The following is a 15313-nucleotide window of genomic DNA, read 5'->3' on the forward strand; positions in this document are numbered from 1 at the left end:
AACTGTCTAATCAAAGTTACTCGAAACAGATCTGATTCTGGCATTTTTAGTTTATCATGTAGACCTCGGGAGTAAATTAAGAGGGCTTCCCTGCAAGCCCATTAATTGCGTTGCTCTATTTCTTAAAATGTACACAGTTGTAAACCTAGACTGTTTCAAGACAACGGTCTCATTTATCTAAACAATTCTCCTTTTAGATTCAATGGCACTGATGGAAACAAAGATAAGGAGTATGGATTGGAGGAAGGGTCTTTGGAGCCTGTGCTGGCTGAAACTGTTCCCATTCCTGAGTTAGTCCCTCTTCTTTCCAGGCCTGGCCTACATACGGAATCGATCTGTCTGCATGCAGGGCATCCAGTGAGGGGCCACAGGAGGGTTGCAGTGGGAGGGCCAGGGAACTCTGCAGGTTTAAGGACCGTGCTTTGTTAAAGCCTGTGGGTTCTGAGTTGGAAGCTGCACCCTTTATGGATTATAATAATTTTAAAATATCTATCCAGGTTTTGGAGTATTTTCCATATATTGGGAAATAATTTATTTTTATTTTCTGCTCTCTTCAAATATAATTCAGGAAGCTCCAATAGGAGTCAGGGCCTCTTCCTTACACCCTGGTGCTGTGCTCTGTGGTTCTGACCCCCTCTGTTCTAGGTGATCGTGCAGTCAGGCCGCCACCCCACTGTGCTGCAGAAGCTATGCCAGCTGCCCTTCCAGTACTTCAGTGACCCGAGGCTGATCAAAGTACTGTTCCCCTCATTGATTGCCGCCTGCTACAACAACTGCCAGAACAAGGTCATCTTGGAGCAGGAGATGAGCTGTGTCCTCCTGGCCTCGTTCATCCAGGTAACCCCCAGCTATGCCCTGTTCTCTGCCTGTGTGTATGAATGAATGCCACTGAAAATAAAGTAAAAGTGAACCAACTGATCACTCTGGTCCCCTGTACTACTTCTTAAAAACTTCATCTACTTCTGTGCTTAAAACTTAGTTTCTGAAGTATCAAGAGTAGTTCCTAAAATACCACTCATAGAAAGGAGATTGAGTGTTACATTCTTTCTGAGGTTGAGTGTTACAGTCTTTCTACCTAAAGGGCTTCAAAGAAAGGAAGTTTTTGCTGTTAATGAAATAGAAACCTGCACTCAAGAAATGTGCTTCAGAGAGCACCAAACTTCAGGGCTTTGCCCGCTACATATACCTTGCTTTTAGTCTAACTATGGGAATGGGCAATAACTGCTGAAAAAAAATCTATTAAATTTCAGTTTATTTGTAAATTTTTAAATATGATTTTCATATATGTACATGCATGTTGGGGAGGGCTGTTACATTGCTTTTATTTTTAAAAACCTAAAACTTTTTAAGTACTTTATAAAATGATCCTTTAAGGTTCCCATGTATTAAATTATTATTGTTCATTAGAAAAATGATACTAACAGCCTTATGTTTTTCTGATTCAGTTAAACTCTACAGGACTGGAATCAGAATTAGTGCTGTAGCAAAGTAATAATGACAAATCTAAATTTTTTCAGTCAACACAATAGAAAAATCACGTTGATTATTCTTTAACGTCTGTTAACTAATTTTTTGTCATTGTAGATCTTTACTTTCTGAAAATTTCTCATTTTCTTTCAAATGTTCTACCATAAAATCACTGTTTTTACCTCTTGACAAACGTGGTCGATAGACTGTGCTTTCTGTTCTTCGTAATAGTGAAACAGAAAGCAGGGTCCTGTGTAGCATTGTTCTTCACTCTGCCTCCTCAGCAGCGGTCACTGTCTAGAGGGTGTGACCACACCCTACTGGCTGGGAGCAGAGGACAGCCAGAGTGAATCCCAAGCCTCTTTACCTTGGACAATTAGTAGTTCATGTTTTCTAAACTGCTCTCTATTAGATGATTAATAAACCAGCTGCATCAACCATATATAGACATGTTTGTTTTCAGCCTAGTTGCTACATTTAAGTCTGGGTTTCATTTTCTGAAAATGTTTTCAAATCAGATATTCAGATCTACAAGTATGAGTTTCCAAACCGTCTTATAATAAATTAAAATCTTAATAAATTTTGTAGTATATAGCCATCATATCAACACAGGTTCCTTCATATATTCTTACAGTCTCAGTATTGAATTAAATAGAAAATACATTATAGAAAATCTGAAAACCATGATCTTTTCCATTCTGATTGCTCATCTTTGCATTCAGCAGGTTATTTTTTGAGTGTGTACAGTGAGTGGGCACTAGGCGAGGCACTAGAACTACACCAATGAATGAAAACAGATAACCTTTTACAGATCTTTCACTAAACATCAACAAAAAAAGTAAAAGCAATAGCACATCAGAGGCAGTGAGCCCTGAGGGTGAGCAGCAAGGCAGGGGTGGCACAGCTCGCATGGCGTGGGCAGAGGAGACCAAACCAGGGCAGTGGTGCTGAGCGGAGAGAGATCAGCTCGTATCCAAACCAGCATGGCTCCTTCTGTCTTCAGGTACTCAGAAAACGACTTATAAAAATGCAGATAATACCACAATCTAGAGGTCAAATGCACTTCCTGATTTTATCTGCTAATGAGCCAAAGTACTTCTAAATCTCCCTTCCTCCATTCCAAAAAAATTCATATGTAAATCCTACAGAAATTTCTGACATTGTCTACTTGGGATAGCATGTTAGAATAGTGATGTTAAATCAAGGTTTTTTCCTATAAATAATTGTCAAGGGAATACACATTGGATTTTACTTTATAAAATGGTTCTTGAAGGTCTCCATGTATTAAATTACTAATATTCAGTAGAAAATGATACTAAAATAGGACCTGATGGTTTGGCATAGATTTCTGAAGATTTATATATTGTATACTACATTTTTTACTTTCCATCTAAAAGTAAAACTATCAGTCTTTAAGATTTAGCAGCAGAAAACCTATAATCTTTATTATAGGCTGTTATATTTGTACTTTTTCAAAATCTTAAAAGTCTTGTTAGTTTAAAATAATAAATTTGGCTTCAGCTTTGGTTTTATTAGATACAAAATAAAGTTTTAGTTTCCAGAGTACAAAGCAACTGGCTCTGGTGTATTTAGCAAGACTTAAATCATCGCTGTTTGCTTTATGAAATACATGAGAACCCAAGCTTTGTAACACCACTGCCTTCAGCTTTCATACCTGGGCTCCAGATTACTCATGCACAGTGGTTGTGTGGATCCGGGGATTTACTACCCCTTCAGCGGAGCGCTCTGTTCAGAGATGCCATAAAACACCTCTCTTCCCACACAGGACTTCACACAGACGCCAAACCAGGCAGAGCCCCAGCCACACCAGCCCAGAGGTAGGTCTCCAAAAAGCAGACTCCGTGTCTGTCATAGCCAAATCCACGTTTGTACCCCCCCTTTGGGAAGCGTTAGAGAAATTCATGTTTCTTTCATTTTTGTCCTGAAGCACAAAGCATCTGAATGTACAGAGAAGTCTGTGGCAGTGAAGAAAAGCACAGACCCTCTCTGCTCCGGCCTCATAAGGTCAGAGCAGAGGCGTAATCACTAGGAGCCGCTCTGGAGTGCAGAGGGTGGCAGGTCGTGGACATTGGCCTGTGGCACTCATAACAATGTTGAAAAAAAGGTTTAGTTCCCTGTCCATGTTCAGATTAAAATTTTTAATAATAGTAGCCCTTGGGCCGAGCTCAGTGGTTTCGCCACCTGCTGCGCAAGCGCAAGGACCCGAGTTCGGTCCCTGGTACCAAAAAATAATAATAATAATAATAGTAGCCCAAATTTTCTCCCCAAATTGAAATATTTGAACTTTTTATTGAAAATAATTTTTTTAACCAGGCATGGTGGCACAGACTTGTAATCCCAGCATTCTAGTAGTCTGAGGCAAGAGGACTGAAAGTTTGAACCCAGCCAGGGCAATTTAGTGACTCTGTCTCCAAATATTTTTTAAAATTCATTGAGAATATATAAAGAACACAAAAAACTTAAGTCACTCAAAAGAAAAGGCCCAATCAAGAAATGGGCAAGTGAAAGAACAGACATTTCACAGAAGAACAAATGGGCAGCAAACATGAAAATATATTCGATGTCTGGCTATCAGAGAAATGCAAGTTTAAACAACACTAAGATTTCATCTTACACCAGAAGTCAAAGAGTAACAAATGCTGGCAAGGCTGCAGTGAAAGGAACTTGCTGCATTGTTGGTGGAAGTATAAGGTAGTACAATCACTATGGAAATCAGTACGGAGATTCCTCAGAAAACTAAAATTAGAAATTCCATTTGACCCAGATATTCCCCTTCTAGGTATCTTCCCCAAAGCACTAAAGACATCATAATACAGTGATACATCTATAACAATGTTTATAGCAGCACAATTCATAATAGCTAAAGCTTGGAAGCAGCCTGTATGTCCATCAGCAGACAAATGAATAAAGAAATGTGGTATTTATGCACAGTGGAGTACTATTTGGCTATAAAGAAGGATAAATGTGAGACATTTGTAGAAAAGTGGATGTACCTGGAAAATATAATGTTGAGTGAAATCAGACACATAAGCTTAAAGAATGATATTTCTCATTTGAGTAAGGTAAAGTACAAACAAAAGGCAAAATAAAGGATGGATAAAGGGAAACAAGGAGATAGAACTTCTGAAAATGGGAAAGGGTCCAGGAGACTGAGGGAGATTTAAGATGTGTCATATACAGATACCAAGTACAGATACCAAACACCCACAATGAGTGTGAGCATTCTGTGTCATAAACATGACTAAGAAGAATAATAAGAATGGAAAGGGGAAAGGGGGGTTTAAAGACAGAAGGAGGGAAGTGGTTGGGAAGGGAAGGAGATTAAAAAAGAATCTATGTTATGTGCATGCACCTTCTCCCAAAGATGAATGTAAACTTCATGTACTACAAATATGTACTAATAAAATAAAATTTTTTTAAATGTAAAGGGCCAGGGGTGTAGCTCAGTACAGAGGCCCTGGGTCCAGTCCTCAGTATGGGGGTGGGGTTTGCAAACTTTTCCCCCTTGTGTTCCAGCGGAGGCATTTCCTCTGATCTGAAATAGAAATTTATAATCTCAAACTTTTAATTTTTAAATATTCTGACCTCAGACTAAGGTTGAAAAGTATAGTTTTTTCTTTGGCTCTTGCAGCAGCATCTCTGATTAATACCCTGCTCCAGATGTTCCCTAATTCCTCATTAGCTTGATGGTGTTTAAAGTGGCATTCAAGGCCCACTCCCACTGAGAAGCCCCCTCTTGGAGCTTCCTAGGGCTATGCTGCCTGGTGGGTAGGTATTTGAAACTATGTAGCAAGAAATGAAGCTAAGTTACAATGTCACAAGAAATGCCATGTTTTATTGACTTAGATACTCAGAAAAGTAAACAGAAAGCTGTGTAGCTTTTCAGACATTCAAGCCAACGCCCCAGCCAGTGCCATTGGCCTAGGCCTGGATTCACACGCCAGCCCAGCTCTGCCAGGCTCAGGCTCAGCCACAGCCTCTCCTTCCCAGCTCTTGGAGACAGCGGCATGAGTTGTTATTTATTACCATACAATTTTTTTACATTTCAAACATATGAAAATACTTTTAAAAGTCTTCTAACGTATTTCTTTTTAATTGTACAGCAATTGGGATTTTCTGGGGTTTTTGTGTTTATTTTTGCCAGTAAGACTTACAGACATTTTTTTCTTCTTACACTTTCTCCTGCCCAAAAAAAGAGGAGTCACTGTGTTCTGCCCGTGTGGAAGGAGCAGTCTGGGAGCTGCCCCTGTGCACGGGGCTATTGGGTGGCTCCACCCTCCTCTCCTCTGGCTGCCTTCTCCGCTGTCCAAACCGGCAGCAGCCTCTGCTTTGCTCCAAGAGAGCCATCAGTGAGGGCTCATGTTGTCTTTACTCGATTAAAGAAAAGATGCCTAACAGCCAGTCAGCGGGCACCTTGACATCTGTCCCTTTTTGCTTAGAGGAGGCCCCACTACATCTCCAGACGTCCTGAGCTGCGCCCAGGTGAACTCAACTGGAGGGCGGCTCAGCTGCCAAGGACTCCTCGCCAGTCCCTCTGCCCTGAGGAACACTGCACTTTCCATTATACTTAAGCTAAACACGTTTTTCATTAAGCAGACTATTTGAGAGCTGGGTGTGGCTGCATGGCCCCTCAGGCCCAGCTCAGCCCGAGGCCCTAGGCACCATCTCCAGCCACAGTCATCCTCACACCAGACACTTTCCCTGGATAGTTCCTCAACCAGTGGTTTCCATTGTGTTTTACATATGAACTGGTATCTGAATGTGGGAGAAGCACAAACTGGGTTGTAGTTAAAGTACATATTCTATGTTTTATACTTTCAATAATTCAGTATTGAGAGGTCAATCACCTCATTTACATAAAATGGATAATCTGTTAGAAGTATGTCTCCAACTGGTACTCTTAGATATGAAAATAATTTTCTAAAGATCAAAGAATTTAAGTCTTTTTATTTTAACTGTTTAATCTTTCTGCTCCTCTCAGGAAGATGCCTTGGTCCCCAAGACTATCTAGAGCTGGCTAACAGATTTCCTCAGCAGGCCTGGGAAGAAGCAAGAAAGTTTTTCTTGAAAAAAGAGAAAAATTAAGTGTGCTAGCTGCTCTGAATTTGAGTACCCATGTTAATATTTTCACTGTTCCTTATGACACCCTCTGGCCTTGTTTATATCCCCAGTGTTGATATGCTATATACTTTGCACTATTTATAATGACTGTAGATACTTCAGTGTCCTTCATAATTTTGCAAGTTGAATTTATTTCACTTATGAACAGTATTTTGGAGTTTGTTAACTTCTACCTTATGGCAATATATAACGGGCAAAATTAGAAATAAAATTAGCACGTCTGTTTTGTTCTTGTAATAAAATTACTTATTCTAGTTTCCGTGTTGACTTTTTCTGATAAGGTGATACAAATTCGAAAGGGAAGTGTTCATTCCAGCTCCTGGCACATCTTAATTAAAGATTAAACGTTGGCCCGCTGAGATTTTTCCGGGATTTGGAGTCAAGCTGTTTGCAGCACTGTATTGTGGCTTCGAGATGTGCCGCTGGCCCTGCCTTGGGGCAGTAACCCCCTCCAAGCCCCGGAGCCCCCCACCCGCGCGCAGGGTGGAAGCGCTCTCAGAATAGAGGAGTAATGGAGTCGTCGGTCACCCCAGAGGACTTCTTCAGATCACTGTGAGAAGCAAAGCCAGGTAGAACAGCAGTCCCCGCGGCTAACAAGTTTTAAATTATTGTCTTGCTTGGGTCGGGCCTTTGCACATCTGCTCCACCTAAGCCCAGGTCGGGGGCTAAACCGGTCACTGACATCAGTAATAATTTCTGTCGGATTAGCATCTAACATTACCAGGCAAGCAGACCCGGTCTGGAAGGACTGATCTGAAAAACTATTAAGCTCGAGAACGCGGGAGCTGGGAGGTGCAGGAGGCCCGCCGCTCTGCGGAGCTGACTCACCTGGGCCAGGGAATCGCGGCGCGGCTGTGAGTGCTGTGCACTGCGTCTCCGACCCGGAGGAAAGGGGTCCGATTAAAAAAGGAAAATAAAAACAAAGGGAAAGGCGAAGGCCTCCCCGTGTGCACGGATGGGACCTCATCCGCGACTCGGCCCAGAGTCGCCCGGCCACGGTGCGGAGGTTGAGGCGGGAGGAGGCCGGGCGCAGCTCCCGGCGCGGGCTCCGTAGCTCGAGCTGAGTCGAGATATTCACGGGGGTCCCTGCGCTGCCTCCCCAGAGGGGTGGGGGACCCTCTCCTTATCTAGTCGGAAGTTCGCCGGGCACAAACCACCGAGCCGCTGCGCCTCGAGCCCAAAAGCCGAGGAACCGCTACGGAAGGTTCGACCCAGTCCAGCCTGATCCCCGGTCCGTCCATGGGGACCGCACTGAGGCAGGCGACAGGCGACCGCAGGCGAGGCGAGCGGGTGCGGTGGGACCGGGACCCGGACTTGGGCGGGAAACGGGGAACCGGCTGAGGCCCTGACCGTCACCCTGGTTCCGGGCCTCCTGGTTCTCTAGCCTTGACTCCGCGGCCCAGGGCCTCAGGTCCCGGCCTCACCATTGCCCCTCCAGCACCACTTTCTCCCGGGCTCCGGTAATCGGATAATCGGGAGGAAACCACTCCTCGAGGCCCGCGCTCGCTCCCCTGGGGAGCCCCTGCCTCCCGCCCCCTTCCTCCCCGACCTCCGCCCCCAGGGTCGCGGGCCCCACGCGCGCGGTCGACCTAGCCGCTCTCGCCATGCCTGCAAGGGTCCCAAGGGCACCCCGCGCCCTCTCTTGCTCCCAGTCCGCCTCTGTTTATCTGCATCCTCCGTGCAGGCTCCAGCAGCAAGGTGCTAGGCGGTAATCGGGCAGTGGTGAATCTCAGTATTTTCAAGAAAGTTTACTTTTACATCAATCAGACCCATGTTTAAAAGCCTCTAATCTTCCCTGAATCAGCTTAATAAACTCTGAATTTCCTGCTTTTATCACAACTCCATTGGGAACTTCTCTGCAAATAGTTTTCATCTATTGTTTTCTCTCTCCACCAGGCTGCACTCAGCTAATTCTCTTGCTCTCTTCAGTGAATGCGCACATGGGAAAACACAGCTAACTAAATGTGTGCTGGTTGAGTCCTCCCTTAGAAAGCGGTGGCAAAATCACAAATTTTCTAGAAAAGTCTTAGTCAATGTCTCGTTTAAACCTAGTCTTTGCAGCTCTGAAAAAAACTGAGCTTTAAGTTATTCCATATTCAAAACCAAAAGGCTGATTTTTGTTTCATACCCATTAAATATTAAAGTTCATTGGGAATACTGCCACAAGGACTCTGACTTTCCCAGAATTAGGCAGTCTTTTTGGGTGTATTAAATTGTATGGTATAATAGCCATAAACTTTTCCATCTCTGGGAATCCCTTTTCTGACTCAATTTAATAGAGCTATCCAAGTTATTAGATAAGTCTGCTGAGAAAACATCTTATTCTGAAGTGAATCTAGCTAAATAATTCATTTGGACCGTCCCCCCTTTTCTTGAATTGAGTTTTTACTACCCAACTGGGTATCTCATGTTAAAAGTTCAGTTAGCGGAAAATACAACACTTGTAACTGTTACAGGTAATTTAATTTACAGGGAAATCCCTACTGTATTATGGAAGATGTTTAAAGATGACCTGGGAAGCAGTAAAACTGATATTTATTAATGTAACTAACCAACCATAGATCTGACACCTCACCAGGGACCACAGTGATCAGGCTTCAGAATTAAACCCTTTCCTTGGAAACCCACATAGAAAACGATGCCTGCCCTTGGGTGGCTGAGGTGTTTGATATAGTAACATAGATGGAAGGTAAAGGCTTCTTAATAGGAGAAACAGCCTGGAATGTTTGCTACAATAACACAGACAAGACACAGGAAATATTGAAAAGAGGAATTAGGTTTTTGATCTAGGGGAGATGAGGGAAACAATCATTGTAATTAGGTAGATGTTTCTATTCATAGCTTTAAAATACTGCAGCTCATCAAAAGCAAAAATGCAGAAGTAATTAACAACGATTAATGAAATTATTCAAGAACCAGCTTGTTTCCTTTCAATAAGAGAAACCTCAACATAGATAAATCAAAAATTTTCAAAAAGTAAACTTAATTGGAAGTTCAGTCCCCTATCCAGTAGCCACCCAAAAGGTAAAAGGAGAAATCTCTATGTCTGTTTCAGAGAAAATGGTCTAAGTTAAGGGAACGAAGCCTCAAAGAACCCAGTCCTGGTTATTAAAACCGTTTCTGGGCACTTGAGAGGTAAAGCTGGTCCTCATTAACCCAGCGTATCTCTTCCCTTATCTTTTTAAGTTTGCAGCAAGATTTCCTAAGTCCTGAAGGAAGGGACTGTTCCTTTTAATAGTTACGCTAGCATCACCTTGACTTTCAGGAAGTAAATATAAAGGTGACTCAGTTCCCAGCTCTTCCCACCGGCTTTCAATAACTGCCAGCAAGTCTTCCATCCTATTTGGAGCCAGGCTACAGGCCGGTGTGTGACCCAATGCTGCCAAAAGCTGAGCCTGGGACCCCGGTGGCTCCCGCCGTCCGAGCAGCCATGGCTCTGACAGAAGGCGCCCATTCCTGCACCCAGAGATGAACACGTTTTTCCTTATCGCCTCCACCTGAGCTAGGGTGACAACTAGCCCCCTACTCCGTCTGGGCGGTGCCCTCTTTTAAAACAAACCCTGAACAAAGAAGGATGCTCTGTGGGTCGTTTAGCTCCAGGGGCAAGGAAATGGAAAGACAATGCCAAGGACTCCTGAGGGGCAGTGGCCAGGCTGGCAACTCCGTGCGCCTGCCAGGACTGGTTTTGGGAAAGGACTGACCCCGGTTTCAAAGGGTTAAATATTTGCAAAGGGTAAAACCTGAGCCTCCTGTTTTTTTGTGCTTGCCCGAGGCCTGCTAGAGATTCGGTATCTCCTGGTTATTTCCTGCGATCACTAAAGCCAGTTTTCAAGAAAACAAGTCGCAGGGTTTGAAATGTCACACCGAGTGACCTGGACACGGGTATCCAGGGGCCATCCCTGCCCCCTCCGCTCCGGGTCTGGAAAGAAAATAAACGGAGGACACGCCAGGCTGGCTCTGTGGCGCTCCTCCCCGGCGGCCGGCCAGTGTCTCCTGCAGGTGATGCCGGGAGATAAGGCGCTGCTGCCCGCCGTCTAGACTGGGGGTGGGCGGTGGGGATTAGTGACGAAGCACAGCGCAGGGACCAGGACACAGAGCGGGGCCTCGCAAGCCTGACCACAGACCGGAGTCCATCGCGCTGCCGCCACGCGCGTGCTATGGCTTTCCCGCCAAAGCGCGATCGTCACACCTCGGGCCTCCTCCGCCCGACGCCAGAACACTCAGGCAGGGAGTGCTGGGGGCTTCCTCCAGCTAGGGGCCCGGGGCTCTGAACCGCACGGCCCCGCCCCCAGCGGCCTCTCCCTACCGGCGACCAATCCCCTTTGAGCCCGCCCCCCGCGCGGCGCCTAAGCCCCGCCAGGCCCGCCCCCTAAGGCGCCTGCAAGCACGTGGGGCGCAAAGCACCTGGAGGCCCAGACCCACCCCACAGAGACTGAATTTCGTTGCAGCAAATCAAACCCTTGAGCCGCATTTGTCCAGCCGTTTACTGCGCCAACAGCACACAGGAGCAGCCTGGCATCAGGTTATCATTTTTTATTAAGATCAAAATATTCGTCCACTATGAACTGGCTGTTCTCACAATAAATAACAATAACTTACGTTTGTTTGTTCGGCAAAGGCTCATACTCCGTCCTCCGTCGACCGATAATTTAACACGCGTGTAAGGAAAGTCCAGTCCTGCTTTTCCAGCAATCATGCGCGTGGGCCGTGTGTCCGTTCCTCCAGTGCAGAATCGGCAAGCTGTCCGCGTGTGGGCGGGGCCTCGCGGAGCACCGGGAGAGAGGGGCAGCGCTAACCCTGGTGGGTCCCATGTTCTGGTTTTGGAAAAAATAAAAGTCCTAGGAGCGGGATCTCTGTCTCGCTGTGGGCGGGCTATGTCCTGGCGCTTTGCAGGCTTTACCGCGGGGTTTTCCCCTCGGTCCGCTCTCAATAATGACGGACGAAGGCGAGGACTCGAGCTGGCGCGGCCTGAGCTGGGTCTCATGCGGGGAGCATGCGAGGTCCGGTGGGGGTCCGCTCACGTCTCCACGGGGCTCGGCACCATACTGTTGGGGGTGTCCGGGAGCTGCGAGGACAGGGAGGTCACGTCGCTGCCGGAGGAGTTGCCCAAGGACCCGGACTCGGAGAAGGAGACCTGAGAGGTAGGAGACGTGGGGGGCAGTGAGGACGCAGAGCCGAGGTCCCGTTCCCCACGGCTGGGTCCCGGCGCGTTCACCCTGGGACCCAGCCCCTCCCCCACCGCGAGCCCCTTCCTCCTCCCTGGGCCTGGAAGAGGCCGAGTTCCCACCCAGATCCTCACCAGCTGCTGGAAGGCGGGCTGGTCCAGGTCGCTCTGCAGCGCGAACTCGCTGAGCGCCTTCCAGGGAGGCTGGAAGGTCTGCACCTCCACGGCGCTGCCCTGCACGGCGCTGTCGTGGCGGATGGGGCTGCCGGCTACCAGTGGCGTCCCGGTCAGGCCCTGGAGGCTCTGCGGGAGAAGGCTTAGTGACGCCTTTTCTGCTCCTGGAGGCCGGGACCCCAGCCCTGGGCGCGACCTGGACTGTGCTTGGGGAGGCGCACGCGAAAGGGCCCCCTGCCCGGCCAGGGTCCCCAAACCTGCAGGGGCACGGCCCGAAGAAGGGTGGTGAGACCCGCACGGAGCGCGGGGCCAAGCATTGGCATTGAATCACGCGCAAGGAGACACAGGCCAACTCCAGCCATGCCAAGCGGCCCGGCCACCTGGGATCCCGAGCCCGGGTCGCCACTTTCGCCGCGTTGTTAGGGCACCAGGGGCCCGGGGAAGCCTTGCTCGCTAGGCCCGGACCTCACTCTGGGAGTGCAGAGCCCGACCTCCCCCGGTAAGGGTGCGGATGCCCGGGCCGCCCTTACCGTCTTGTCGCTGTGCTGCTGCTGCTGCAGCTGCTTCATCAGGATCGACTTCTTCTTGTCCTTGCAGCGCTTGTTCTGGAACCAGACGCGGATGACGCGCGGGCTCAGCCCGGTCATCTCCACCAGCTGCTCCTTCATGAGCGCATCGGGCCGCGGGTTGGCGGCGTAGCAGGTCCGCAGCGTGTGCAGCTGCTTCTCGTTCAGCACGGTCCGCACACGCGTCGTCTTCTCTGCCTGCTTGTGCACGTGCGGGCGCAACGCGGGCTGCCGGCCGGGCGCTGGATCTGCGGGTAGGGAGAGCCGGGGAGGGAGCAGCGGGGCCAGTGAGCCCGGGACCCTGCGCCCAGCTTCGTTCCCCTTTATTCGTTCCCTTTCTTTCGCGTTTCAGAGCCTGCGTTTCCGTCCCCTCCCCGCTCCCCGTCTTGACTCCTCCTCCGCCGGACCCAGGCGCGCTCTCCTGGCCCTCAAAGCCCCCGGAAAAATTCGGGGTTTCCGAGGACAAGGCAGGAGGCGGCCGGACTCTGGGGGGATCACGGCCTGCGCGACCAGGAATGGAGGCCTCGTCCCGGCCCGGAGCCTGCAAGGCCTCTGCCCTCGCTCGGCTCCCGCGTTCCCGGACAGGCCGCTCCCAAGCCCACATAGGCTCTTTCCGGCCGGCTGGGCTGGGTCTCTTCTCTTGGGGCTTTCACTGTCTTCAGTCAACAGCACAGGGGCCTTCAGGAGCTGAGGTCGGGTGCGCTCGGTGCCCAGCTCCAGCCGGGCCCTGGTCTGCACAGTGTCGATCTCTGTCTCCCGTGGGCGTTTCAGGGTCTGAATAATTTCTATGAGCAGCCTGTTCAGCCAGATTTCCTCGATCCTCAGGGAGGACCCAGAGCGGCTCAACTAGGCCTACGAATCTGCGCGGCCACCTGGCCCGAGGTCCTGTCCTTGTGTTCTGCCTACCTGGCTCCACTCTACGATCTCTGGGCGACTCCTAAGCAGACGCCGCGCCCTGGGGAGGGCGAGCTTGGGTGCGGGATCCAAACCCGACCTGACCCCGAACACGGGGCGGCGATGGCCTCAGGGCTCCCCGGGTGAGAGCTGCGTTTCTGACCCGAAAGGACCCCAGGACAGGCTGCATTCAAGACTCCTCCTCATCCATCTGTTGCTACGGCCCCCAGTCCCACCCCCCCCCAGCCCCTGCACCCTGGCGTCGCCCCGCACACGCGAGTCACCGCAGGAATCGACTGGCAGCTTCTGCATCCGCATGGAAGGCAGGGTGCCGGCGCTGGACCTACGCACCCTGCCTTCGAGCTCAGCCCAGCCCGGCTCACCTGGCAGGTGAAGGGCGCGCGCTCCGGGGATCGGGCCGGGGCTGCGCGGGCTGCCGGCCGCCGCGCGTTCGAGTAGGAGCCCGTGGTCGGCCCGACACAGTAGCTCGTGCTCCCGCAGCGAGAACTCGTCCCCGGGCAGCAGCTGGCGGCTGCACACGGCGCAACGGAAGCACTCCACATGGAACACGCTGTCGCGCGCGCGCATCACCAGGTCGCTGCTGCTGAAGCCCACCTGGCACTTGGCGCACTTGATGCCGAAGAGCCTGTGGACGGGCAGGCGCGGGTGAGCGTCCTGGTCCCCGCCCCCGTGGCGCTGCTGCAGCAAGGACCTCCCTCCACCCGCCCGGCTCACCGCGCGTAGTCCCGCTTGCAGTAGGTCTTCCCGTCTCGCACGAAGCACGTGCACGTCTCATCCAGGTACTGGCTGCACTCAGCGCACTTGAGGCAGGCAGCGTGCCACTCGAGGTCCGGCGACACCCGCAGGATGAACTGGTCGTGGATCTGACTCCCGCAGCCCACGCACATAGCCGTCCCGGGCTTCTCTGCGAGGAGTGCACAGCGCCGGGTCAGGCCCGGCCCTGGTCCCACGGCCCAGCCCGGTCGCTTGCGATTCTCCTCCCTTGCTCAGCATCGCGACCAAAGGGAAAGGCGAGCTTTCCATGGACCCGGGATGTCCGGAACGAAAACCCCAATCTGGGATCTGTGAAGGCCTCGTCTCCAAAGCGCGGGGCTCAGCGCGGGGCCGCTGTGTTTGCGACCACACGAACCGGACGCGGGGGCTGAAGAGGACGACAGCCCCGCGCATCATCGCGGAAACCCGCGATCTAAACATCCCAGACCACACCAGAGAAATCTCTCAGCCTTTCAAACCAAAACACCAGCAAACAAAACCCGCACTCTGAACTATACCCAATCGCCTCCGCGCAAGACAGAAGCAGAACCCAAGCCCCATCCAACGTAAATCTGGATCCCAGGGCGCAGCAGCCTGCGAAGAGGCGCGTTCGTGGGTTTCCTCCCCGGTGCCCGACGGAAGCCACTTGTGGGATCCGCCGCCGATCACTCTTCTGCATTCAGAATGCAGCGTATCACGCACCCGCCCCGCACACAGGGGACTTACTCTTGGAGGGGTCCCCCATAGCACCCGGGAAAGGACACTGGAGAAGCAGATCCACCATGCAGAGCGAGGCAAACGCCTTGGAAGGGCCGAGGACTAGGGTCGCGCTGCTAGGCTCCCGCGCACTGACTCCCGGCCCTCCCGGAGGCGACTCCGCACCGGCCCGCACGCGCGTGACGTCAGCACGCACGCCCCCCCCCGCCGGGGCCGGGGGTGGGGGACCCCCCCCGGATGGGCGGGGTGGGAGAGGCCAGAGTGCAGCAGAATTGGCTGGCCCGAGATGGCGGAGCTCTGATTGGCTGGACGTGAACAATGGAGCACGGCCCCGCCCCCGAAATCTACAAGGACCCTTGGCAAGCCTGTCCCCGCGCTAGGCGTCCTAGGCTACCTAGGGCGAGGATGGAGGATG

At 50.6% G+C, this 15313-nt stretch overlaps 2 protein-coding genes across 9 annotated transcripts in view; one reads left to right on the forward strand and one right to left on the reverse strand.

Moving 5' to 3' along the window:
- The window catches only part of Scaper (S-phase cyclin A associated protein in the ER), a 375238-nt gene extending 368375 nt beyond the window's left edge, over positions 1-6863 (forward strand). For 7 of the 8 annotated variants that reach the window (XM_004872072.3, XM_087210281.1, XM_087210282.1 and 4 more), the window contains 3 exons: positions 646-837; positions 3254-3305; positions 6470-6863. In XM_004872072.3, the coding sequence (XP_004872129.1) occupies positions 646-837; positions 3254-3305; positions 6470-6573 (348 nt within the window). In that variant the 3' untranslated portion in view covers positions 6574-6863. The remainder of the gene's footprint in view (positions 1-645; positions 838-3253; positions 3306-6469) is intronic. The other variant, XM_021250119.2, reaches the window with a different exon arrangement.
- A 4631-nt stretch (positions 6864-11494) lies between these two features.
- On the reverse strand, positions 11495-15066 carry Isl2 (ISL LIM homeobox 2). The gene is made up of 6 exons (XM_004872075.3): positions 14908-15066; positions 14143-14332; positions 13791-14053; positions 12478-12761; positions 11909-12076; positions 11495-11743 (listed from the first exon to the last, which is right to left on the reverse strand). The coding sequence occupies exons 1-6, from the start codon at positions 14963-14965 to the stop codon at positions 11627-11629; spliced, it is 1080 nt and encodes a 359-aa protein (XP_004872132.1). The 5' UTR covers positions 14966-15066; the 3' UTR covers positions 11495-11626.
- Positions 15067-15313: the final 247 nt, after the last annotated feature.

This window comes from Heterocephalus glaber, unplaced genomic scaffold (assembly GCF_053883595.1).
Source record: "Heterocephalus glaber isolate CG9 unplaced genomic scaffold, H.glaber_assembly_v1.0 deba00001140, whole genome shotgun sequence".
Classification (NCBI taxonomy): Eukaryota; Metazoa; Chordata; class Mammalia; order Rodentia; family Bathyergidae; genus Heterocephalus; species Heterocephalus glaber.